The 27,284-nt window shown below is 56.5% G+C and overlaps 1 protein-coding gene across 1 annotated transcript in view; it reads right to left on the bottom strand.

The window, feature by feature from the left end:
* Positions 1-14,305, bottom strand: part of HMCN2 (hemicentin 2) — a 131,999-nt gene extending 117,694 nt beyond the window's left edge. Inside the window, 2 exon segments of the mRNA XM_045846429.1 lie at positions 8-78; positions 13,813-14,305. Coding sequence (XP_045702385.1) covers positions 8-78; positions 13,813-14,056 — 315 coding nt within the window. The 5' untranslated portion in view covers positions 14,057-14,305.
* Between the last annotated feature and the right edge of the window lie 12,979 nt (positions 14,306-27,284).

The following is a 27,284-nucleotide window of genomic DNA, read 5'->3' as shown; positions in this document are numbered from 1 at the left end:
GGCCCACCTGCACGTAGAGTTCTCTCAGCTCCCTCTGAAACACCTGGGGGTCCGCGGTGAGGGTCACGGGGCCAACATCTGCAGGAGAGAGAGAGAGAGAGAGTGGCCCAGGTGGGCGCGGACCCCGGATGCGCCACCAGAGGTGAGAGGAGTGGGGGGTCGGTGTCTCTGAGACCCCCACAAAACAGCGGGTGCTAAGGGAGCGGCTCCCGGGCCTGCCAGTGCCCGACCTTTGAAGGAGGTCAGGCCCCTCGGTCCCTTGCTCCAAACAGGCCCGGATCTCCGGGGGAGGGCAGAGACCCAACAGAGGGCAGCCCCTGGTCTCGCGGGACCCCGACTCCCCTCCACAAGCCCACCGTCCCCATCGGCCATGGGAAGGGGATTCTGGGACAAAGGACCAGAGGAGGGAGCAAGCAATGTTCTGGACCTCACGGCGACCGTGCTGCACCAAGCGAAATCTTCCAGAAACCCCGCCCACACTTAAGCTCCCTTAAAAAGCGCAGAACCAAATGACAGAGGGTGGCCACGCCAAAAGCCGAGGAGGGCACAGAGCGACCGGAACCTCCGTCCACTGCCGGCGGCCGGGGCCAGACGGTTCAGCCGCTTTGGAAGACAGATGGAACCTTCCAGAAAAAGTTAAACACGCTCCTGCCAGACACGACCCAGTCCTTCCCGTGAGAAATGAAAGCACGTGTCCACAGCAAGACCTGTGCTCGAGTGTCCGTGGCTGCTGCGCTCACGGGAGCCCCGAGCCGGAGACGCCAACGGCCCCATCGCTGGTGAGTGAGCAAACAGGTCCCGGCACGCTCACGTGACCGGGCACGGCTCCCCAGGAACACAAACCCCGCCCCCAGCACAGGCGACCCCGGGCGTGGACGGCTCCACGGGCACCGTGGTGCGAGAGGGGAGCCAGACCCGGGCACGCGGGCTACACGGTTCCATTTATGGAAAGTTCTGGAACAGGCAGCGTTCACCTAAGGTGAAAGAAATCGAGCAGAGGTCGTCTGGGGGACAGGAAGAGGCAGAGGAGTCGCCTGGGCCGGAGAGACTTCTACGCTGTGATAGGACGGTGGGCGGCGCACGGCGACGTATCCCTCCGCGAGACCTCCAAGAGGAGATCTGCACGTTTCAGCGCATGCAGATGTCAGCTCCTGCCCTGGCTGGCGTGGCTCAGCGGATTGAGCGTGGGCTGCGAACCAAAGTGTCGCAGGTTCGATCCCCAGTCAGGGCACGTGCCTGGGTTGCAGGCCATGGCCCCCAGCAACCCCACATTGATGTTTCTCTCTCTCTCTCTCTCTCTCCCCCTCTCTCTCTCTCTCCCTCTCTCTCTCTCTCTCTCTCTTTCTCCCTCCCTTCCCTCCCTTCCCTCTCTAAAAATAAATACATAAAATCTTAAAAAAGATTTCAGCTCCTTCGAAGTGATCCTCTGCTCGGTGAGGGGCAGCTGGTGGGAGGAGGTACAGGCAGCAAGAATGGCAGCGTTTTTCTGATACTCAGTGAGGCTGGGCGGTGGGCGTGTGGGAATTCATTCCACTCTTCTGTTTACTTTGTATATACATTTGAAATGTCCCCTAGTAAAAAGTTTTTTGGGGTTTTTTAATGACAGTCATGGAAAGCCACAGCTGAAACGGGACGAGAATTTCAACTCGCCCTGTGGCCATGTGAGTAATGGGGGTTTGTGTGAACACCCAGTTTCTTTGGAAAATTGTTTGAGGCCCTGGTGACCTCCATTAAGGGACTATTTTTAGTTCAAGAATTCTAAATTCCAGTCACCCTAAAAAAACTCCCATCCTCGGCAACTGGTCAGCAGGCCTCCGTCCTTCTTAGAAAGGCAGCCCGTGGAGCGATCCAGCGTCCACCCACGGTCATCGAGGGAGAGTCCAGACACCAGCTTTCCCGCCGTGCACTCGAAGAGTCACCTCCGCCCGGGGGGGGGCCCATCTGTACTTCCTCAAGTCCAGCACCCCTTCCCCGCCTGCTCTGTGTTCTCCAAGCCTCCCCCAGGGCCCGCCTCTCTCGGAACTCTGCAGCCACGCCTGCAAACAGGGGACAGCCAAACTCTCGGCCTTTGACCTCGCACAGATCAGTCTGGAATCCTGGCTCCGTCCTGCACCAGCCATGGGGCCTCCCAGAGCTGACTTCACTGTCCCGGGATGCAGAGTTCCCGCCTGTAACTCGGGGTGTATAGGGGCATCTCCCCTCGCTGAGTGAGACGTAGCCCTGAGAATCCAGTGACGCTGGGCAGGGAGCGGGGCGCAGGGCGAAGGCTCGGCGAACGGGAGCCCTGCTCGTGGGAACGTGGTATTGTCCGAGCTCCAGCCTCTCACGAGGCAGCGAGGTCCTCAAATTCTGGTCAGACTGAGAAGAGCAGTCAATTTACTCAACGTTGGTTCTTTCTTGATTGCATAATAATACACATTCGTTGTAAATACCTGACACAGGTGATCCATTTACTAAGCACGTGCTGAGTCCTGGGCCACGTGCAGAGATGCTTCCTGAGTATTAGCTCACTGAATCCTCCCTGGCACCTGGGGGGCCAAGTCCTAGACACATTTTACAGAGGAGGAAATGGGAGCCCAGAGAGGTTAAGTCACTCGCCTGAAGTCACACAGCCCGTGAGCTGCAGAGCCGGGACAGGCATCTAGGTCTGTGCAACTCCCGGGTCTGAGCACTGACGACCGCTCCCTGGGAACTGCGCACAGGAACCCCTGACAGGCAAAAACGGAAGAGAATTCCACTGGCCAGAAATCATCAACTTTATGTTCACATAGAACCTTCGAAACTCTGACGCATACCTGTAGGCGTATCTTACATAAACGCAGACCATCGTAAGCAGGACTTCTATTGAAGTACAAATAACTTTCACTTTCTAACTTGATTCTTTTCACTGAACAACATGCTGCCAGCATCTTTCCAGAAGGCCGAACACTCGGGTCAAAATCATTTTTAATGGGTGTACCAACGTGAGACAGTGGACTTGCCCCATCCCATCCTGCTTTAATTCCAATTTTTAGCACGAACAGTGTTACTAAGAACGTCTTTACATACATCTCATGGCACCGGCTTATCTCCTTGGAGACATCCCATAAGCAGAGCAGCAGGGTCTGTGACGAAACCATGACTTTGGATGCAAACTCAGAACCTTGCAACTGTCTTCCTGCCCCCAGATGTTCCTGCCTCTGGTCCATCCACCTGCCAAGGTCGAGCCACCGGCCTGGTGCCCAGTCTTCCTCACATGGCCCTGCTCACATGGCTGCTTGTGGCCTGCCATGAGTGACGTGCGCGCAGTTGTCACTGCAGTTGGCCCTGTCCCTCCCCCACGTCACGATCTGCCATCAGTGGCAGCCGGCCCCGACAGCTCCCACACTGGGCCTGTGCGGGGCGGACCAGGCTCTCCCCCGTCAGTGGCGGTGTGAGGAGTGAAGCTGGGAGGGTGGGTTATCCTAAACGAAACACCCTGCAGTCGGAAGGGCCCCCCTTTTCCTACGGTCCGTGTGCTTCCCACTCGGGGGGGGGGTACTGAGGGTTGTGGGTGGCCCTTTCTTTCGTGGAAGGCCATGAAGAGTCGAAAGGAACTGATTCTGGTCAAGGTTCTACTACTTGGCGAGATCGACCGCTCTGACGTGCGGACGCATCCTCACGCCACTCCCACCAGCTGTCACCGCGCCTCCTCCCTGCGTCGGCTGCTGTCTCTCCTCCTCTGACGAGGACCCCAGTCCTGTTGGCCTACACTCCTCCCGCATGACCTCATTTTAATTAGTTACATCTTCCATGGCCCTATTTCCAAACAAGGCCACACTGTGAGGTTGCAGGAAGGACGTGGATTTTGTGAAGACGCCATTCAACCCAGAGCAATGGCCAAATCCACATGTCGGGCTCCAAAGCCTGCACCCTCTGCCCCAAGCGGCAGTGCCTCCTAATGCCACGGCGGCGGTGGTGGTGGTGGTGGTGATGATGATGATGACGGCAGCTACCGCTGGTTTAATCATTACTCAGCACCAGGTTCTCTTCCTTGCATTTGGCACACATGCACTCAGCAAAAACTTGCAGCCCCCCGTGAAGCCTTCCGTGCATTATCCCCACTTCACAGATGCAACTCTGTGGCCCAGGGAGGTAAATGGCCTGCCCAGGGTCCTACCACAAGGAAGCGGCAGCAACGGGGTTCAAACCTGGGTCCGTCTGACCCTAGAGGCAAGCTCTTCAACCACCCACGAAGCTGCAGACGCTCGGAACCTGCTCCCCAGTCCCTCATTCCTGATCCTGCTGTATGTGGGCGGGGGAGGGGGTGCGGGGGCAGGTTCGTGGCTTAAGGTCGGCTCGTGCCAAACAGCTGGGCAGACGTGGCATGCGGGCCCTGGGAGCACAGCCCGCCGGCCACAGGGACGATCGGACCCGTGACCTGATTCCCTTTGCGCTGAGCCTCGAGCATCTGAGCCCCAGAAGCCTGGCCTGGAATCGTCTCCTCACAGGCAGATTCTTTCCACTCAACATGAGGAGGGTGTGGAGCCTCTGGGACATGCGAGGAGCACACGTGGGCGGAAGGACCCAGCCCTTCACCCGGGGGGCCGCTCCAGCCCCTCGCCCAGCCTCGTGGGTCCCAGCGGAGTGGGTCAAGGCCCCAGCCAGGCACTCGGGGTCCAGTCCAGAAAGACCTCACCTCAAGGACTCTCTCCCTGCGGCCTGCCCTTCTCCACTCCTTCTCAAGAGTGGGAATTGAGCCCTGGCTGGTAAGGCTCAGTGGATTGAGTGCCAGCCTGTGAACTAGGCCAGGGTCGCCGGTTCGATTCCCAGTCAGGACACATGCCTGGGTTGCGGGCCAGGTCCCCAGTGGGGAGCGTGTGAGCAGCATCCACATATTGATGTTTCTCTCCCTCTCTTTCTCCTTCCCTTCCTGTCTCTCTAAAAATAAATAAATAAGTAGGGCTTGAGTCTGGGGCCAACCCTGGAGGCAACACCCTCCCCTTCCAGCTGCAGGGTCCCAGGGAGGACCCCACAATCTACCACCAATCTAGCACCATTGTGGGCAAATTGCGTCCCCTCTCCGCGACTCCGTCCCCCCATTTCTAAGACAAGGGCTGGAGAAAATGAAGTCCAGCCTTCTAGAACCCCAACAGTTCCCCAGCACAGGTCTGGGTGAGTCCCTTGAAGACACCTCCAAGGGCAGATATGGTAGGAGAGGAGCTAATACACCCAGCCCACGCTGGCTGCTCCCAGCAGCCTCCACCCTCAGACCCCCTACGCCCTTACCTCTGTGCCCTTCCCAAAGACGCCCCGGCTGGCCTGTCTCTCCTCACTCCCCTGCCCTGCAGAGAGTCGTGCCTGCAAAGCCCGGGCAGGAATGCCTCCTTTGATGAGCTGTGATCAATGACAGGGAGGTGGCTAACCCAGCTCAGGGCTCAGACCTTCGAGCCCCCAGAGGAGAACCCCCGGGGACCAGACGGATCACATCTGTTCCACGAGGACAGGCTGGTCAATGGCAATGTCACAGTGTGCGCGTGCGCGCGCACAGCAGAGCAGAGCGGCAGCCCGAGGCCGCGCATGCGCCATTCCCAAGCACTTCCGCGCACGCATGGCGTCCGCCCCGCCCACCCGCATCCACGCCCCAGGCGGAGTACAACCGCTGAGGACAGCTGGCAGCAGAACTGGGGACCCAGAGAAGATGCTCCCGCTGGCCCACAATCAAACATGTGCAAATCGAAATGGGTCGCTGTTTCTCACCCACCAAATGAGCCAGAAAGGGGGGGGTGATGTCGCCAGATGCCAGCAAGGATGCGGGGGAAACGCATCTCCCACTCTGTGGGCAGGAGGCCAAGATGGCACGGCACATTTGGAGGACAGTGTGGTGCCATCTATCCAAACTGAAAGTGATCAGACACTCCGATGAGGCCACTGCATTTCCGGGACCCTGTCCTATAACTGCGTTTACAAATGTGTGTGTGGTCATTATAAAGGCCCTGAAAACGGCCCATTTGCCACAATATGGGAATGGCTGGGTAAATCAAGATAAGGTTAAGATAGCTCTGGCTGGTGTGGCTCAGTGGACTGAGCGCCAGCCTGTGAACCAAAGGATCGCTGGTTCAATTCCCAGTCAAAGCACATACCTGGGTTGTGGGCCAGGTCCCCAGATGGGGATGCATGAGAGGCAACCACACATTGATGTGTCTCTCCCTCTCTTTCTCCCTCCTTTTCTCTAAAAGTAAATAGAATATTTTTGAAACAGATAAGGTTAAGATAAATTGAGGTCCCTTCTGTAGCATCTTCTGTAGCCATTAAAAACAGTGAGGGGGGCCTCTATTCCTGACAGGGGAAGAGATCTGTGATGCATCGTGTGGGGGGAAAGCAAGTGCAAAGAATGTGCACAGTACAATCCATCTTCCACACACTAAAAAAGTAAGTATGCATATACACGAATATGAGTGAATTACACGCTCGGTCTGGAAGGCCACAAAATTAGTAAAAGTGCATCTCTTGAGAGTAGAATTATTAGACTATTTTAAAAGCATGTAATAGTTTTGCAAGCTTGGGAGGAAACGTACTAATTTAAGTTATTAACTGAAAGAGCTAAACACCGTGATACTGAATCAACAAAGAACACAAAGAAAGAATGTCACTGACTGACCATACATTCTGAAATAAAACATAAAACTCCTAAACAAAACACTGGCAAATAGAAGCCAGCTGTATCTTAGAGAAGTAGACCTGACCGGTGTGGCTCAGCGGGTTGGGCATCGTCCTGCCACGTGAAAGGTCGAGAGTTCGAGTCCCAGTCAGGGCACATGCCTGGCGTGCAGGTTTGGCCCCCTCAGCTGTTCTGGGGGTGGTGTTGTTTTGTTTTGTTTTTTACCTTGAGTAAATGAGGAACAAAACCGTCTCCTTCACCTGATGAAGAACTCCGCAAGCAAGAGCCAACAGCACAGGACAGCCTGTGACCAGAGGCAGGACAAGAGTGGCCGCGGCCAGCTCGTCACTGTCCGTGCCGAGAGCCCAGCTCACGAACGCCATGACACATTTCAAACCAGTGAAGTCTTCGGGAAAGAGGAGACAGCATTATAATTCGGACAGGCTGTGCGTGTCAACCTGGAAAACTCAAGACATTACACACCAAAAAAATAGAATAGTTAAAAAAAAAAGCACTTCAGTAAGAAAAAGTTGGAAGCAAAATAAATATATGAGAATGAATTGCTTTCCAACATAATAGCAATACTCATTTGCAAAAAATGTAAGGGAAAAGAAATTACTGGTCAAATAGTAACAAGAACCAAAATATTTAGAACTGATTTTTAAAAGAGGAAAAAAAAACCCTGTAAATCTTTACTAAGGAAGTAAATCTGCGGATAAACGAGGAGGCATATGTCCTAGAAGGAAGCCACCGAAATTTTTAAAATATGATAATGCTTCCCCTAATCAAGATTTTACACAATTCCAAGAAAAATCATGGTCAAGAAGTTTTTTTGGAAGTTGAAGGAGTTTTTCTGTTTTTCATAGAAAGGAAGAAAAGTTCAAGAATATTTTGAAAATGAAAAAGGTGAATAAAAAGAAGATGAGTAAGGGCCTGGCTTCAGTGACTCTGGGCATGGGTAGTTAGTCTGAAGACCAAAGGCAGACGACCTGTACCCCACTTAGCAAAGTTGTTTTTTTTGGGAGGCGGATGCGCTAACAGTGCTCAAACACCACATGTGCTCGCTGAGAAGGGATGATAAGTGACGGGATGGTGAATGTGGGGGTGGGGGGGCAGTTTGTCACTGCTGGGATGGAAGGTTACAGGTCAGCTAGGGTAGGAAGTTAGAATGAGCCACATGATAATGAATTAGGTTGGAGACATCAGCATGAACTCACGTTCAGCGTACCTTGGACACCGATGGTTGCATGTAGCAGTATTTATAGATGTGGGGTAGATATGCAACATATACCTCCCGCCCGTCAGCCAAGGTTCTAGAAGCAACGACACCCGAGCAGCAACGAGCACACCCAGCACTCGGACCCTAGTTTCTAACAGCATTGTTCGGTCACAGGAACCGGGGTGCCGCAGAGAGACTGCCAATTCTAGGGCAGGGCAGGAAAGTTGCGGGTCTGGACCAATCCGCAGTGCTGGCCAGTGAGAAAGTGTTGAAAATGTACACGCAGCAAGGCGAGGGTGTCAAAGCCACACGGGAGCCACTGAAAGCGCCTCCAATGACGTCAGCAGAAACATTTTGAGCAACTAAATCAACAAAGCAGTGGCAGGTTATAGCCTCAAGTACCGTATTTTGCCGTGTATAATGCGCACTTTTTGCCCAGATTTTTGAGGGGAAAATGAAGGTGCCCGTTATACACGGATAGTAATACGAGGAGTTCTTGGCCTTCTATGATGCGTACACATCGTAAATTTGTTACCGGCACATAAAACTTCTGGTACCTTGTATCTGTTCTTGTGTCTTGTAATTATTTGTTACATAAAATGTCTTATACCACAATACGTTCACACATGAATGCTTACATTCCTTTATAATACAAAAAAAACAAGTATATAAATAAATAATTGAACTAAACATGAAAAGGAAAGACTTTTGTCCTGAAAGTTTGAGCCGAAAATGTGGATGTGCATTATATAAGGCAAAATACAGTATAAAATAAATACCCAGGGTCCATGCTAATAGCAGTCTCTCCTGGGGAAGGATTCCGAATGACGTCTATACACACTCCGCCCTCGGGAAACGGAGCCCACGGCCTCCTCACACAGGGGCTGCCCGCGGTGACTTTCCTTCTTCCGAAGAGCGCGGTGTGGAAAGGGGGAAAGAAACCAGTGACTGCACAGCAGACACACCTGACGACCTCAGCCAGGTGATCAAGGTCAACCTCACCAGGAATGAGTCACACTGACGGCACGTGCCCTGGAGATGACGTGATGAGAACACCCTTGTTCCCCTCTGGCCTCCCCCCCACACTACCCGGTGTCACTGGAGAAAAACCACCCGACAAATGACAAGTGAGGGACAAGACACGGGGGCAAGACTGACCGGTCAGGGCTGCCCGGGGCGTCAGAACGAAGTCTGGGCAACTGTCCCAGCCAAGGGGAGCCTCAGGGGACACGACTAAATGCAATGAGGGACCCCGGTTGGGATCCTGGAGCAGAAAAGCGACGTCAAGAAAAAACGGAAGAAATGTGAATGAAGAACGGGCTTTCCCCAACAAAAAGCAAACCTAATCGGCCCTTTCGTTGTGATAAGTGCCCCACAGTAACGTGAGGTGTTACTAACAGGGAAAACTATTGTCGGGTATGTGCGAACTTCCTCTGCTATCTCTGCCATAATCCTACAAGTCTAAAGCTGCTCCAAAATTTAAAATGTATTGAATTTTTTAAACTATCAACTGACGCATGGATAAAGCTAAAAAGAAAGAAGAAAATCCTGCCGTTTGCCACAACACGGGGGGCGTTACGCTGAGTGAAACAAACAGACAGAGAAAGAAAACACTGAGTGAGCCCACTGACACATGGGACCCACAGCAGCTGAACTCCTAGAAAGAGCACAGGTGTCTACCAGGGGCTGGGAGGAGGTGGAGGTGTCGGTCAAGGGCAGAAATTTCCAATTAAAAGACAAACAAGGCCCTGGCTGGTGTAGCTCAGTGGATTGAGCGCAGGCTGCGAACCAAAGTGTCACAGGTTCGATTCCCAGCCAGGGTACATGCCTGGGTTGCAGGCCATGAGCCCCAGCAACCGCACATTGATGTTTTTCTTTCTCTCTCTATCTCCCTACCTTCCCTCTCTAAAAATAAATAAATAAAATCTTTAAAAAAATTTAATTTTTAAAAAAAGACGAAAAAGTTCTAGGGATCGAACGTATAGCATGCCGACTATAGTTAGCAATCCTGTATCATGCGCTTAAACGCTGCCGAGAGGAGACCTGAAATGTTCCCACCACAAAAAAGAAACAGCCATCAGGTGACGGGAGGGGGGAGTCAGCTAACGCCGTGGTGGGGACCGCTCCGCACGTTACAGGTCCATCAGGTCGACGCTCGGACCCCTTGAACTAGCCCCCTAGTGTGCGTCAGTCCCATCTCAATGAACTGGGGGGAAATTTAAGAAAAAGCAATACGAGGGAGGGTGTGCCCTGTCAGTAGAGTTTATAAAGCCAGAGGACGCCTGTGAGGTGCTCCCGGCAGCAGACCTGCCCTGCGGCGGGGCCCAAGGGAACGCCCGGATACAGTCCTCTCAGATCCAGGAGTCTGGAGAAAGGCGGGATCCAAAGGGATGAAAAGGAAAGGCTTATCCGGCAAAAGTACCTGACCCATTAATTATCCTACCTTGAAAGAATTGCGTTAGATGATTTTTTTTAAGCCACACACCAACTCTTTTTCATTCCAGGTTAAAGACTAAAATATAACAAGAAAAAGAGAAAAACAAAGGGAAAAAAACAACAACAACCTAGCCCATGGACCTGATTTTGCGATAGTAAAAAAAAAAATCTTTCTAAGCAGTGAAAGTGGAGACATGACAGAGGGGAAAAGTCAGCAGCGCTCACTGCATTTAAAATGTACAACATAAACATGTGAAACCTCAGGCCGCCGGAAAGGACGGACAGCACCGAGAAGCCAGCAGCCAGGAAAGATACTCGTCACGTAACAACACCGGTGAACATCATCATACCGTGGTCCTCGCGCTGACTGCTGAGAAAACCGGCAGAACACCGGTGGAACGTGAGCAAAGCAACTCACAACTTCCAAAAGCAGAAGTTCACACGAAAACCCATCTCGTGACATGTGAAAGCATATTGAACCTCACTGGCACTTACAACAAGAAGATACCATTTTCCACATTTTGAATTAGGGGGAAAAAATTCACCCTAATTCAGGGGCGGCCTCTCTGAAACGGCCCCGCAAATGCTGCTGGTGGAGGTTTCAACTCACCGAACGTTTTACAAAACAATCTGAAGGGTCGCCCACCCACTCCATGTGTGAAAAACGTCCTACAAATTCCACTTTGAGACAATTAATCCTGCAAAAACCCATCAAAGATGCGAAGATTTACGCTAGAGTGCCTTTTGCAACATGTTAAGAGAAAACCCAAAAAAAACAATCCAAGTTTTCAGCCAAAATGAAATCATTAGCAAAATTCTAACTTTTTCGTTTGGGAACATTCCACTTTTTTTTTCATTTAGACATTTTAAAAAGTCCTTCCAAAGCACAAACCCTGGTTTATCTCCAAGCAAGGGCAGTCCAGAAGCTCTGGTATCTGCCTTGCAAAGACACCTCGGGGTTTAGGATGGGGGTTTTCTTTAAGAAGCCCCCCCAGGCGTGCAGCCCTGGGGGGGCCTGAACCATCAGCTCCAACCCCCGTTTCCCAAGCTCCTCTCCCACCCAAGGGATTCCATTGGCTGATTCAAAAGACACAGCCAGATCTAAACCGAAGCTCCAATCCCAGCTCAGAACCCTCTGGTGGCCGCTCACAGCCCATAGAAGGAAATCCAAGGGCTCCAGATCCTCAGCCCAGAGTCGCAGCCCGGAGCGATCCGGCCTCTCCCCACTTTCCCATTTCACCCCTCCCACGCCCACCCGGGCTCCAGATCCTCAGCCCAGAGTCGCAGCCCGGAGCGATCTGGCCTCTCCCCACTTTCCCATTTCACCCCTCCCATGCCCACCTGGGCTCCCCCCCACACACACCTGTCCCTAAATGTCAGCCACCACCCAGCAAGCTCAGGAAGCTCGCTGCATCCCCAGCACCCAGCATCGCCGCCACCCCGGAGAAATGCTCAAAGGCTGAGAAACACTCACTCCCGCCCTTCAAGCCCTGCTCCAGGGGCGCCTCCTCACGGAGCCCTCGGTTAGGAGCTGGCCCCTGAGCCAGCGTGTGACACTCTCTACTCTCCACCTGTCTGTCTGCAGCAGGCGGATGGCTCCTTGGCGCTGGGAGCCTCACAAGGCACCTAGCGGGGCTCCATAAACGCTGGGGTCCCCTCCACGCCTGCACCTGGGGCGGCTGTAGGGAGGGTGGTTTGGGGAACTGGGGCGGGGAGGGTCGGCGTTCTGCTGCACAGAGGATGGAGTGCAGGCTGGAGAGTCGTGCACCTGCTCAGAGGGAGGGCACGGGAGAGGCAGGGCTGGGAGGAGGGCTGGGAGAGGCTGACAGCTGGGGTGGGACAGGGAGGGCAGCCCTCGGCAGCCCCCGGCAGCCCCAGCCGGGTCCCCGGGGCGTCCTGTCTGCTTCCAACAGGTTGCTAGCCTGCCCTGCCACTGGAGCCAAACGTATTTCCGACACACATGACACCACTCTGGCAGGTGGCCTTGGAGTGCCCTCCGTGTCCTGCACCTCCGTTTCTCCAGCTGCAAGAGAAGGGCGTGGATGGATGACCTCTAAGCTCTCTCAGGGTGATGTCACTGGAAGTCCAAGAACGACCCAGAAAGGGAGTGAGAGAGTTGGGGGAAGAGAGTGTCCGTCCCCTGTGTCGGAGCTGAAGCCCCATACACACCTCACCCCTTCAGGACGCCCCCGACCTTGCTGCCTGCGCCCCTGGGGTGGCAGCTGTCCTTTGGATGTTCTCAGAAATATGCTCTTAGATCCCTGGCTCTGGGCTTTGGGCTTTGGGACCCTAAGGGGCCCAGAGCTGCTGGGAGCTGAGGGCCACCCCTCCCCACCCAGCCTGAGGACGGCCGGCCTGTGTCACACCCACTGCTGCCCATCTGTCGAGTATCCGTAAGGACGTTGTGACTGACGGAGGCGAACTCCCCTCAAAGCGCTGGCGGTCTCCACACCCTGGGGCCGCTGGGTGGTTTCCCAGCACAAGAACAGCTCGAAGCACGATTTTGCAAGGGATCTGCCACTTTAACTTAATTTAAAGATATTGTTTTGGCTTTAGAAAGCCATCCTTTTGCATCGGACGGCGGACAGAAGGTGAGGTGTGATACAGCAAACAGCAACACACGGAGCGGACCGCAGGGCTTTGGAGGAGACACACAGGTGCTCGGTGGGCTCCCTCCCCACCCCACGGGGCTACGTCTGAATATTTTTACCAAAAACCGCTGGAGAAAAAGCAGTACTGTTATTCGGAAGGTTGGTCATTATTCTCAGCAGCCGTTTTCCCATGAAACTCCCCCATAGCGCGGTCTTTCAGGGGCCCTTTTCGAAGGCAGGTCCCTCACACCGAGCAGAAAGTTGGGGGTCGCGGGGGACCCGAGGTGCTGGGGTGGGGAGGGTGCCAGGCAGTGGGAACGGCGGTGACGGCGGCCTGCCTCGCCCCGAGAGAGCGGCTGTTTTTCTCGGGAAAACAGGTGAGGAGGCGAGACGCCGCAGGGGCCGGTTCAGCTGCCTTTGCGGGCCCGTCTGGCCTCCGCAGGGCACGCCGAGGGCGAACTCGAGGAATTAACAAAAGTGAAAACGCGAAGCCGGTAGAAGCTCATCGCATGCCGGGCTCTGCTCGTGAACCACTCGGCGAGTTGGGGTGGGGGGCAGTTCTCACCCATTTCCTAAACAGGGAAAGTGAGGCCCAGGCGGGTAAGCGCACCCCCCCGAAGTCCCACAACCAGGAGGTGGCTGAGCAGCACTTGAACACACTGCCCCCAGCTCCCTGTCACTCACCTGGCCCTGCTAGACGGAAGGCGCGGAAGAGGCGCAGCAGGTTCCCGGGGGAAGAAAGGGCGGCTGCAAGGCCTGCCCGGCCCCAGGTGCCCGAGGTCGGGCGGCGCGCCGGTGTTGAGAAGGCGCTCCCGCCCGCGCGGCCCTAGGGCGTCCAGGTGCGCCCGGGCTGCAATCGCGGGCGGGCGAGCGGGCGGGTAAGCGCCGCTACAGGGCGCCGGACGCGGACGCGGGGTCGGCGGGGCGGGGGAGGGGGGGAGCGCTACCTGGGTCATGGAAGGGCACCAGCGCGTAGTTGGCGATGGCCCGGCTGTGGTGGCTCAGGCTGCGCTCCAGGATGCGCGAGGCGCCGTCCATCACCTGCATCAGGTCGTCCCACATGGAGCCGGTGACGTCGAAGACGATGGCCAGGGTGGCGTCCCCGGTGGTCGGGGGCAGCTCCGTCCCGGGCGAGCCGGCCGCCGCGGCGGAGACCGCCAGCAGCAGGCGCAGGAGCGGCGCCCGCGGCATCGTGCGGAGCGCGGCCGCCTGCGGTCGGCAGCTGCGGTGGAGGCGCAGGTCGTGGCGAGCGCGACCGTCCGGTGTGCTCCGCGGCTGCAGCGCCGCGCCTCGCTCCGTCGGGCCGCGCCGGTGCGCTCGCGACAGGGGCTCGCGGCGGGGTCTGCCTGCTGGGAGCCCGAGGCGGGTCCTAGAGCCCACCCCGTTCAGGGTCACGGTCCCGCCTCCTCCGCTCCCCCACACCGTGACTCAAACTTTCCCGGCCCCGCGGCTCGCCAGTCCAGACCCGAGGTTAGGGGAGGACGCGGGGCGGACCGCAGTGCGGAGCCGGGGCCGCGGACGTACAGGGACACGCGGGGCGCAACGGACACCTGCGCCTCCGGACGGGCACCCTGCACGGGGGCGGGAGAGGGAGGGGCACGCGCGGCCCCCGGGCGGGAGGCCTGGCCACAGCAGAGGCTGGCTGTGTTCCTCCCTCCACCCAGTTCCCTAAACGCCCCGCCCCGCCCCACGAGGGAACGCCAATGCTTTTTCCCCTCTGCGGGGCTCTGTGCTTCCCAGTTATTGTCATTGTCACTGCTATAATCAAGCACCATCCGTTGAGCACCTACTATGTGCTCACTGCAACTCTACAGGGAGGCACTAACACTAAACCCATTGTACAGATAAGCCAACTGAGGCTTGGTCATTTACAAACGGAGGGTAAGTCGTTTGTCGGCAGTCACTCAGCTGTCGAGTGCTGGGGGTAGGAACAGAAGCCAGGTCTAAAAAGATTCCAAGCCCCTAGCCCCTGCTGCCTCTGGAGTGCTGTAAGCCATTGTCACAGGTCCTCTGATGGCTCCAGAAGATGGGAGATGTCCCTCTGCTGTCTCCCTCACCGGCCCCACGGGCCACGCGAGAAGGTCCTGGGACACACGTGAGGCGCTGCTGGTGCGTCTGGGCTCTGCTCGGCCATCCCCTCCCTAACGGGGCGCCCTCCTGCCGCCACTGCCCCCCTCAGGCTGCACTCCTGTGCTTCCTTTGGCCACAGGCCTCGCGCCCCGCTGGCTGGGGCTGTGTCTTGGTCCTGGTCCCCTCCCCCCATCAGTCCCCAGGTCCCAGCCCAGCTCCCTGGCACCTGGTGGGGACTTCACCCAATGCTGCCTGAGCAAAGAAGAGAAGCTTCTGTGGGCCTGCTGGTTGTGACAGCCACGGGGGGAGGGGCAGTTGTCCCCTGCTTCCTCAGCCCCTCCTCCGAGAAGGGCAGGCTCCCGGGACAGGTGCAGGCAGCCCCTCAGACTTGGCTGAGGGCTCCAGGTCTGTGATGGGGGGGTGAACGGGGTCTTCTCCAGCCCTTCCGCTCCCAGCCCCAACCAGGAAGGCCCCCACCCCATACCTCCTGCCTCCACTTTCACCTCAGCTCACAGGCCGCCTCTGGGGCGGCTCCAGCACCTTGCCCTGGGACCCTCACCCAGTCTAGCACTCATCCCTGTCCTCACGGTGACCAACCCTGAGCTCTGGGGCAGCAGGGACCCGGTGCCTGGCGTACGGTAGGCGCCCAAGGAAGGCATGCACATAAACGGGTCAGCGGGTGTCAGAGGGGCCCGGTAGCGTTGGGCAGCGGTGGCCGCGCACACCCTCAGGGACTCTGTTCCAGATCAGGGCTGGGGTCTGGCGGGAGTACTGTCCCTGGAGCCGCCTGCTTCACGGGTTACGGGGGGGAGCCAAGCGCCCAGACCCAGGTGAGAGCAGGACTCACAGCCAAGCCCACGGGAGGTTGAGTCACCTGTACTTCTGGACACTGGCTCTTTAAATCTCCCTGGGTTAAGGCGAAGATTGGCCCCGGGACCTGGGCAGGGCTGGGCCAGCTGTTGGCCAGAGAAGAGAGGCCCCAGCTGTGGGAGGCAGAGGCGAAGAGGAGCCAGGAACCGGGCAGGGCTCACAGACAGAGACACAGGAGGCCCAGTACAGGAGACCTCTGGGGGCAGATGCGTCCGTCAGTCATTCACTCCACGGACACTGGCTGGGCCTAGGCTGGGTGTCAGGCACTCGGCTAGGCACTGGTGGGGGGCGGGGACATGCAGATGTGCAAGACGTGCTTTCCACCCTGGGGAGACGAGACCCGTAAACAAATAATTCCGAGGCAATGACCTAAGTGCTAATAGAGGAATTACCAAGTGCTCTGGGAGCCCAAAGGAAGGAGCGTCTGGGCCTGAGGGGTCAGAGGAGGCCGAGGAACAAGCCTGAGAAGAGTTTGAGAACAAGAGGGAAGGGCATTTGAGGAGCAGGAACAGCATGTGCAAAGGCAGGAAGACAGGAGTGACCTCCTGCTCGCCCAGGGAGACTGCTGGGGGAGGGGGGGCAGAGCAGAGGACAGAGCCCAGATCTTGAAGGACCTTAAGTGTCTGATGAGGGGTGTGGGGTCTCTCCACAGGCAGTGAGGAGCTGGTGTAGAATGTGCAGGAGGGGCGGGGGACAGGGGTCGGCAAGCCACCTCATCCAATTTGCATTGCAGAAAGGTCCCAGCAGCAGAAGTTCAAAGGGCAGATCTTGTAGATGCCAGGAAGACACACACCTACTCCCTCAGGACACAGGAACAGAGCTGGCCCCAAGAAGGGCGAGGTGACTGACCCCAAGGGCAAGTGGGTCATGCGTTTGAGTCCTGAAACAGCCTTGTGACCCAGCACGAGGGCCTCCCCTCCCTTGCCCTTTGTTTCCCCACTTGCAAAATGACCTGAGATGCATGGGGCTAACCAGACACCCCCCATGGTTCTTGCAGCCCCAGCAGGCTGGAACCGTCACTGGGGCCCCTTGGAGACACAGGCGGTGTGGGAGAGACCCTCTGAACTCATCAGGGCAAAGCCTCCTCCAGTTGCCATGGAAGGGAGGCTGGAGGGGGAGCACCACCTCCCACCCAGGTGGCCAGAGGCGCTGCCCCAAGCACAGGCCTCTCTGGAGGCTCGGGGCTTCCCGGAACGTGACCGTGGTAGCGCTGGGCGTGAGCACAGAGGCCCAGAGGAAACGCCACCAGACCTCATCAATCAGCTCCGTCTCACCACCTCGACTCTCCAGGCCCCCCGGGAGCCCACACTTTGAACGCAAAACAACCCATGTTTTTCCTCCTGTTCCCAGAAGGATGGTCTCCGTGGAGTCGTTTGCTTCCTCTCATGCCGCGGGGTTTGCCGTGGAGAGCGCGTGGGCTGCATGTGCATTATCGCTCACGCCACCGCTCTGGGCCCGGGCTTAGAGATCCGGGCCTGTCCGCCCTATCTACACCGGGGATCCGAGGCCAGCGGAGGGGCTGGGTCAGAAGCCAGCACTTGGCGGGCCAAAGAACCGCGGCCTCTCCCTACCAGTGGGCCTTTCTTAGGCTTCTGCAGGTCCCACCTCCTAAATACACCCTGGTCTCAGCCACCTCAGACCCTCTGAGACTCAGTCACCCCCTCCCACTGGGCCCCGCCCGGCCCTCTGCCTGAGGGAGTAGGTGTGTGTTTACTCCCTTCCTCTGAAGGCTCACAAACACTGATGGTGGAGATCGGCCGCCCAGGCCTCACTGAGCGCCCGCCATGCCGAACAGCGAACCTTTCTCAGCAGATCCCCACCGACAACCGCTTCGCGCAATATTCACTCTTCGCATGGCAGACGAGGAAACTGAGGCAGAGGGGGGCAGTCCTGTGTCCAGGCCGGACTTTACTTACGCACCTGCCTGTCCTCAGAGCCTGTAATCCCGTCCACCCCTCCACGCCGCCTCGGCCACACGCTGTCGGGGTGCTGGGTGCAGGGTTCCCAGCTGCAGAACTCCCAGAACAAATGTGGAGCTCGGGGAGCAGTAACTCAGGCGGGGCTGGGACTCAAGTTTCAGACATGTAGCGCCTTTGAAGCGCTGAGCGCTCAGCTCCCGCCCACGTTTAACCAAACCGCCGGGGCCGAATGAGAGGAGAGGGAAACCACCGCGCAGGTCGCAGGTGAGTCCGCCCCTCGGTCTACGTGCGCGCAGACTGAGCACCTGAGACGTAGAAAGAGTCGTCTAGCAGCCTCCCTTCTCTTCTCCAGGAAGGAAGTAAAAAATTAAGTGAGGGCCCTGGAGGCCAGGACTAGCAGGGAGTCAAAGCAGCGGACAAACAACTTGAGAAGGAGCTACTGAGGAGGAGGAGGAGGGGGAGCCAGGAAGTTCCACTCAGCGCCGCTGCGGGAGCGCCTGGGAGCAGCCAGGCACGCGAGTGATTTACTGCTGAGTTCGATCCTCCCACGACGGGACCAGGCTCCAAATCACATGCACCACGAGGAATGGCCGAGACCGTCCCAAGAAATATTGGAGCGGCCCGAGGGACACAGGAACTGCCGCCCATCCCCATGTTCTCAAAAACAAACAATCCAACAGAGCCGGCAGCTCGGACTCGCTCTCCACCGCCCAGACCCAGACCCCGCCCATCGGCCTGACGGAGCACGCCCGTGCGTCACTGAGCCCCGGAGCCAGTATCACGTCCGCAGGTGGCTGCGGCTCGCCCTGCTATATAGTAGTAGTAAGCTTGTTGTCGTTTATGACCACGGTGTCACCCGCACCATTGTCACCGGCGGCTGGAAAGAATGTCCAGAATAAGTTGAGGTTTACTTGTCTGTGCCTTTTATTCTCTCTCGTGTAATTCCATTGAATTGCTTTGTGCCTTTTGGCTCAAAGACCCCGTTGGTTTCTCATCCTAAAGGCTTCCCCACCTGCTTCCTGGGGAGCCCGGCTTCGCCCCAACTTTCGGGATCAGGTGTCCATTCGTCTTCCATGCATCTTTAGGGGGGGCCCGCTTTGCTGTCTCCAAGGGCAGTCCCGACGGGCCAGGCTACCCCAGTGGGCTGGGACGGGGTGTCCAATGCAGGCCTGGCCGACGGGGCGGGGCGGGGCGGGGCGTGCGCTGGCGTTCTCCGGAAGTGACGCAAGAGAACAGAGGCCGAGGACGCGCACAGCCCCCGCCGGAAGTCTCACTCTGAAGCAGCAGTGCTCACAACAGCCTGGCACAGGCAAAAGGCAAGAGGGACGGGCCAGTGGAGCAGGAAAGACGGTCCGGGACCGGAAACGGGCGCCACGGGGAAGGGGACGTCTTTTCAGCCGATGGTGCTGGAGCAGCTGGTTACCTTTATGGAGAAGCAATGAGCCCGGATCCCTGCCTCACGCCACACACAAAACCAGCTGGCGACGATTCACGGGCCTAAGTGGGGCAGCTACGCTGTAAAGCTCCTTGAAAAACAGGCACCAGGGAGAAAGCGCCCTCGTTCCTCCACCGGACGCACCTGCCCGGGTCCCTGGGACTCTGCACCCTGCAACCACGGAGGAAGCCAGTCCGAGGGGCAGAGAAAGTGGGAGGGAAGAGGGTCTCAGAGCCCCCATGGGTAGCTTTCTCTTCTCGCGCGACGACGCATCTCCCTCCAGAGTTAAGCCGGGGGCGTGGCATTATCTGTCGGTCGCAGCCAAACGTGTTCCCTCGGAGACGCGCCTGTCCTTCTGTTTGTCCGTCACGGGGTGTACGGTCTGACACGCTGATTTCTCCTCGGGCAGCAGACGAAAAGTCAGGCATACTCCTTTTCACGAGTCGTTTAAGGGACTATCAGACAATTTTTCTCCACCTGGATTTCTTCTTACGTGTGGACTTTGGAATGAAACCCCCTGGGGGAGGGGCTGAGGCACCCTGAGGGGAGAGCTGTGATGGTCCGCGGCAGGGAGTGGCCCCCCGAGGAACACTCGTCTCCGTCTCATTCATCCCCAAGCCCCAGCAGAGCACCTGGCACATAGTAGGGCCTCAGTAAATGAGGGTGAATAGAACGAGAGAATCCCGGACCCCGTCATTCGCTGTCTTATAGGTTTCACAGTCGGTGCAACTAAAGTACAACAGGCTGCAGCTTCATTTACATTCTCCTGTCACCCGAACTCTGACCCCGGTGTTTGAAGGTCGTGGTCAGGGTTGGACAGTCTTGGCCCTGGGGACAGAGTCATTAAAGCCAACCATTCTGCCCTGGCTGGCATAGCTCAGTGGATTGAGCTCGGGCTGCGAACCAAAGCATCACAGGTTCGATTCCCACTCAGGGCACATGCCTGGGTTGCAGGCCACGGCCCCCAGCAACCGCACATTGATGTTTCTCTCTCTCTCTTTCTCCCTCCCTTCCCTCTCTGAAAATAAATAAATAAAAATCTTAAAAAAAAAGAGCCAACGATTCTGTAAGGCCATCCCATCCCCAAATCAGGACTCCTCCTGTGGCTGCTCTGGTCCCCCTCCCACTGGGCACCACCTCCTCCGAGCTGGGCAGCAGAGGCGCAGGCATTCGCCGCAGGAGCCCTGCAGCGTAGCACTTGGCGTGGATGTGGCGCCCCAGCCCTTTCCCATCAGAATGTCAGCCTGGGCTGTTCGGCAGGCTGGCTCTTGTCGACAAAAGACTCTGAGAGGCTGTCTCCAAGGTCGTGGAAGTGATGCGTGACGGCCAAGAAAAATCACTGCCAAGCATCTGAAGACGCCAGGCCAGGCAGAGCAGGACAGTGGGCGCGGATGACGGGACAGCGGCTGGGAATGCCCGCGTGGCCCAGCAATCCACTCCCAGGCATGCGCCCCACAGAACCGCAAACAGACCTCCAGGCAGAGACTGCACCCCAGGGTTGCAGCAGTGTCGTCCCCCACAGCCAGAAGGCGGGGACGGCACCCTGCCCCGTGCCCACCGCGGATGGATGGGTGAATGACAGGTGGTCTGCACATGCAAAGGGACAGTGTTCAGCCATCGAAAGGAACGACACATGCTCCCACCTGGGTGACACCTGGAAATGTCACAGTAAGTGAAAGAGGCAGACAAGAAAATGCCACATAAACGGGATGTGCGAAGACCCGGAATACGAACCAGGCAAGTCCATGGAGACAGAAAGCAAATCGTGGCGCCCCCGGGCTGCGGGGTAGGACGGAGCGGGAGCGACAGCTCTGGGGGCATGGGGTTCTCTTTTGGGGTGATACAGATGTTCTGGAACCAGACAGTGGGGATGGCTGCCTGACCTTGTGTGCGCACTAAATGTCACTGCATTGCACACTTGAAAACAATGTAACCAGTGGGTTCTGTGTCGTGTGGATTTCACTACAATTACACAGAAAAAGGCAGGGTGTGGCTGTCCGGGGAGGGCGGCGGAAAATCAGAGTAAGGCATTCCCAACGGCCAGGGGACCGGGGAGGCCAGCCCGGAACTCTCTGCCTCTGAGTGAGGCTGAGCCCAGCCCCTGCAGTGGGGGTGATGGACTCCCCCACCCCCTGCACTCCCAACCCCTCTCTCCTTTTACTTCCTGCCAATTCAACTTCTCCTCTGGAAACCTCCACTGCAGGGTCCAGTGTCACTCACATGATGTCAATCAGGAGAACAGATGGAGCACCACAACAGCACTGTGACAGCTGACCTTTGATTGAAGCGGAGAACAGCACAGGGAAATTACATTAAAGACGTTTAAATTAATGGTGCCTGGAGCTGCTTCTCAAGGAACCTTGTTCGGAAACTCCGAGGGAGAGAAATGATGCCCCTCCGCCCAGACAGGGGGCCATGACCTTCGCAGGGAGAGGGGCTGTTTGCCAAGTGCTGAGATTGATGGGGTGGGCTGCATGGCAAGAGGAGGTCTGATCACTTCTCCTTTGACATTTAATAAAAACAGGCCCACGTCGCAGAAACAAAAGCCCCGGGAACCAAGTGGTTCGTGGTCGCTGTGCAAACTGTTCAACATGTACCCTGTAGGGTTGGCCACCCAAAATGCTAAAATGCCAGTTCCTGGACTTTCTCGCCTCCCTTGCAGCCAAAGTGTAGGTGTGTCATGGGCTCTGTCCACCAAATACACTGGTGTGGGCCTTTGGGTCCAGACAAAAAAGAAGCTGGAGGCCCCTGGGTGGCAGTGGCAGGAAGATCAAGTTCCCGGCAGGGCAGGGGTAGCGGTACCAGCCACAGCCTCTAGGGGTCAGACTCGGGCTGAGACGGAAGCCCCAAGCAGAATTGTCTAGGTCAGTGAGAGCGCCCAGTTGTGCTGCTTGAGCCAGCAAGTTATCCTCTGCTGCCCAGGGGAGAGAGCGCTGCTCCATTCCTTCTGGGGAAGGGCCCCAGCAGACTTCCCCCAACCAAAGAGTGGTCGCGAGGCCCAGGCTGAACTAAACGTACAGTCCAGTTTCTCCAGCTACAGTGATTGGTCTAGAGATGGTCACGTGTTCCCAGCAGAGCCAATCAGCATCCTTCCCTGGGATATTTCCACCGGCAAAGAGTCTCCGTTGCTCCTGGGGTGGGGTTCTAAGGGGATGACTGGGGGCTGCCCGCAGGCCGGCCCCCACCCCCAGGGGGGAGGCCCTCCGCAGTAGGGCGGAAGGAAGCCCACAGAGGTGAGGAGCGGAGAGCAAAAGAGAGAAGCCTGGCACCCTTTGAGTCCCTGCTCCCCCCATACTTTCTGGGCTGCAATTCTGTGAATTGATCATTCCTCTTTTCTTGCTTAGGCTCATTGGGGTTGGGTTTCCACCACTTAAACAAAAGTCCTAAATATTGAAGGTGGAGAAATGTCGCTTGATTCAGGAAGTGGCTTTTTCATGAGACTTTTTCTTGAGATGGCAACTGACTTACAGGGAAAGGGGTCAAAATCCCTGAACCTCGAAACGGCATCGGCAGAACAGGCCATAGCAGTCAGCAAATGTGTATGGAGTGTCCTCCTAACGCCAGGCACTTCCGCTCTATGTGAAATGATCTGGCATCCAGCAAGCACTCAATAATTGCTGGGTACAACAAGCTATGATCATCTCAGCCCTACTATCTTCTTCCCATTTACGGTTCGGGGATTGGGGAAGGGGAGGGATGGGCGAAGGCGGGTTTAGGGTTAGGGATAGGTTGTTTCCCCACTGTTTCCGAACATCTCCAATTAAGGTCCCACCGTGGGCGGGTCCTCCCAGCTCTGTGAACTTGTTAAATAAAGGGAAAGACATATCTGTTGATTATAACCAGAAAACTGTGCTCACCGAGGGAGCTGATGAGCTGCTCTTGGAGAAAACAATCTACTTCAAATACAGGACTTTCCAAAGCAAGGAGTTCCCCGAAGTCCACTAGGAATGGTTTTTGCCAAGCCTCTCCCGCTGGCAGGAAAACAGGGTCCTGCACCTTCCGGGGCTGGAACGAGAGAAAACCTGCTCCGCCAGCTCCTGCAGGGCGTCCCCCAAACCGACACACTGCACACGGCAGCTTGGCCTCTGTCCGACCCTCAGGCCCGGCTGGGCAAGACCTCCCAGACGAGAGAAACACAAGGGTGACTCGGACGCATCAGCGTCAAGTCGGTCCTCACTCCAGGGGCGTTGGCAAGGGGAGACCACACCTCACGGGACCCCGCTCCACTTCCCACGAGTCCCTTTCAACACGTGGGAGCCTCTGACCCTCACGGCCCCTCTCCATGCCTCGCTTCCTCCTCCTCACTCCAGCTCTCCTCTCCTCGCCCTTCCAAAGCGATTCATTTCTCCTTCCAGCAGCAGTGAGCCCATTTGAAATGCTAAGTTCAAAGCCCTGGCTGGTGTAGCTCAGTGCATTGAGTGCGGGCTGTGAACCAAAGCATCGCAGGTTCGATTCCCACTCAGGGCACATGCCTGGGTTGCAGGCCACGGCCCCCAGCAACCGCACATTGATGTTTCTCTTTCTCCCTCCCTTCCCTCTCTAAAAATAAATAAATAAAAATCTTTTTAAAAATTTTTAAAAATGCTACGTTCAGGCCCACGTGGGTTTGGATGTACACAGGCGATGTCTGAAACTCAGCTGTTGACCATGAACTCCCCTCAGGGAGCAGGGGGACAAACTGGGGTGCGTCTGCCACCCAACACGGTGCCAACAAGACACCAACACGGCGGTGAGGATCCACCTCTTGGTGACAAGCCACTGTGTCCTTCCTGACAGTTTGTCCCCTACTTAACCAACACCTACAGAATGGTGACTCAACTTCTCTCAGTCACTGGAGGGATTAGCTGATGGAAAACCAGCAAGGATACCGCCCCCCACCACCGGTCCCTGACCTACCTTTATGGAACATTCCACACAGCGATGTCAGGGTACACATTCTTTTCTATCGCAACCGGGACAGTCACCAAGACAGGCCCTATCTGGGTCGCAGTACACCTTAACAAGTTGACAAGGATTAAAACATACCACGTATGCTCTGTGACCATGGCGGAATTAAACTGGAAATCACTAAGGAAAATGAAAAGATGACGTATCACAATATCTGGGATGAAGGTAAAATGGTGCTTAGGGGACAGTTTCCAGCATTAAGTGCTCATGTTGGGCAAGAAGAAAGGTCTCAGATCAATAATCGAGGCCTCTCCGTTAAGAAACCAGACAAAGCCCCTGAGTGGAGTAGCTCAGCTGGTTGGGCATCATACCACCAAGTGAAGGGTCCTCAGAAGGGTGTTTCTTCCCCTCTCTTTCTCCCCTCCCCTTGCTCTAAAAATAAATAGAATCTTTTTTTAAATAAGTGACTCTTCCCTGCCCTCCCTTACACTCTGAACAATGCTGTTTTATTCTTCATCACATGTGGTACCTGTAAGATCCACTAATGCCAGGGAAAGGCCACCGTTTCCAAGGCGGGACTTTGAGGAGACCGCGATGAGCCCTGGTCCCCCTGTCCCCAGGCAAGGTCCCGGGTCTGATGCGAGGCTGGCCTGCCAGTACCCTCGCTTGTTTTCCCAGGGAAACCCCACCGGGCCTGGTCTCCGGGCCCCGCCCCGCCTCTAGGTCTGGAGTCCTGCAGCCAAAGCCAGCCCTCCCCCAGGGGTCCTCGCCACAGGGCCCCTGGTGCCTCTGAGCCCATGGAAGAGGGGACAGAGCGAGAAGGGGTGACGCAGGGAGCACGTCGCACGGTGCAGGGTTTTACCAAACCGCTTTGGCAAACACTGAGAGTTTACACGGAGCATTCGTAGGCAGCGCCTGGCCATTTAGAATGACCCGGCGGATCCCTCGGTATAGGAGGTCGAATATAAATTTGGCTGTTGACAAAGAGACCCAGGATGGGTTAAGCAAGTTAGAGGTGTGCATCTCTCCCTCCTAACGGTACCACTGTAAACGGTCCAGGGCTCAGAGACCCAGGTTACAGGAAGGCTTCTTTCCCAGTTGTTGGTCCTGTCGCTCTCGCCCCATTGGTCAGGATGGAGTCACATGACAGCACTCAGCTGCAAGGGAGGCTGGGAAATGTAGTCCTTTATTCCGCACAGCCCTGTGCACAGCTTAAAAACGGGTCAACAGATGGCGAGGCAGAAGGCCCTACCATACCTATGCGAGCTCACTTTTCCTAAACGCTGGCGACCTTCAAACCCCCTTGCATGCCACCCCGATGAGAGTCCTCCTGATCAGGAGCCCTGGAGGATATAAAGTTCCTGTCCCTGGATGTGACCTGGGCACTCTCACCGTAGGACATGTCCCAGGGGAAGGCAGGCTGCAGGGGCCCCACGCCAGGAAGACAGCAGGGCAGGGGTCCACATCTCACTCCCCACCCCCTGTCCCTACCCCTGACTCATCTCTTTTTCTTCCCTCTGCGTCTCGGGATGCCCAAGCCAAGCTCTGGGGAGTAACATTTAGGGAGATACTTTCTAACATTCAAATACGAGTTTGGGGTTAGGGAGGAGGGCAGGGGGACAGAGTGGAAGGCTCACCATGGGGAGAAACAGAGCCATCCCGAGGTTCACCCGCGCTGTCATACCCAGGGAGCAGCGGCCAGCCGGAGCTGCCCCCCCCCCCCCCCCCACCCTTGCTGCACCTCCCCAGCAGAGCAGGCAGCTCAGGTGAGTTGGGGTCTGGGCCTTCACTGGGCCTCACCCTACAGTAAGCTGCCGGGGCAGTCTCACCCAGAGCAAGAGACTATGACAGCCTGTGCCCACAACAGCAGGAAACCTGAACCTCGTCTCCACCCTCTCGAGGCTGAGCCACCTTCAGCGACAGCAAACGCCCCCTCTGAGCTCAGCGTACACAGGAGTCAGCGGCCCAACTCCCCCCGCTCGGGCTCTTTGAGCCAGACCTGGGTCTTCCCAGCGAGAGGTGTCCCTGAAGACACGTTTCGTTTGAATGCCTCCTTCAGCTAGAGTGGTGTGTGCATGCAAATTACCTCCAATCTCCACCTCGGGGACAGTGCCTTAGTACTTGAAATATCCTAGTAGGGAATCCACTCTCCAGAAGGGTTCACATTAGATTTTAAATATACACTGTTATTAAAATCTACACCACAGAGTCTTTTCATGAGCAAAAGGATGTTAGAAATTATTTTGCACAAGAGAAGTATGAGGTGATCATAGTCTTCGCACCAACAGGCAAGAGAGCTCAGCCGCCTGAGGCCTTCAGAGCAGCGCCCTGGCTCAGGGCCCTGGGGGTCCTGGTCCCCCACTCCTGGGGGGGTTTACAGATATAGGTGTATGATTGTGTCTGCACCTGCTCGTTAGTAAATATTTGGACATTTGTCAGAGTCAGATCTGCCTCTCCTCTTTTTTTTTTTTTCTGCAAGATAGGGGAAGGGAATGAGAAAGAAAATGTAGAAACACTGGTGAGAGAAAAACATCAATTGCTTGCCTCTCCTACACCCCAGAGGACCAAACCTGCAACCCAGGCATGTGCCCTGACCAGGAATTGAACTGGGGACCTTTTGCTTTATGGCACGATGCCCAACCCACTGAGCCACACTGGTCAGCACAAGGTCTGCTTTTGTTGTGACATTTCATTTGGTGGCACAGTTGTTGAGAGGGTTAATGGAGCCATTGCCTGCCTCTGAGTAGGGGTTCCACACTTTTAATCCTCACTCAAGGATATGTTTATTGATTTGAGAGGGGTGGGGGGAGAGAGAGAGGGAGAAACATCAACTGCCTCATGTACGTGCCCTGACCAGGGATCGAACCAGAAACCTTCTGGTGTACAGGACAATGCTCCAACCAACGGAGCCACCCAGCCATTTTTAGCAGAAAACCCTGTTGGTGAGAACACATGCCCAAGGTCAGGTGGCAGAGCCTGGCTGGGAACCAGGTCTGATTCTGGAACCTGTACCGCTAACCACTGTCCCACACTGCCTTCCCACCTTGCCTTCGATTTGCTCCCACGTGTCTCAGCCCTGCCACGGCCAGGCAGGAGGCCGTGGCTGCTGCAGCCCCAAGCGGAAGGGACGCCGGGCCCTCCAGCTTTGTCTCGCAGGTGGAGCTGGTCTGACAATTCCTTTCACAAAACCAGCTCTGCAGGGTGACCCATTTCTGCAGGGGGCGGCTGGCTCGTTCTC

This window comes from Phyllostomus hastatus, unplaced genomic scaffold (genome assembly GCF_019186645.2).
Source record: "Phyllostomus hastatus isolate PE091 unplaced genomic scaffold, TTU_PhHast_1.1 phas_contig_495, whole genome shotgun sequence".
Classification (NCBI taxonomy): Eukaryota; Metazoa; Chordata; class Mammalia; order Chiroptera; family Phyllostomidae; genus Phyllostomus; species Phyllostomus hastatus.
The sequence above is the reverse complement of the archived record's forward strand: the minus strand, read 5'-3'. Positions and strand labels throughout refer to the sequence as shown.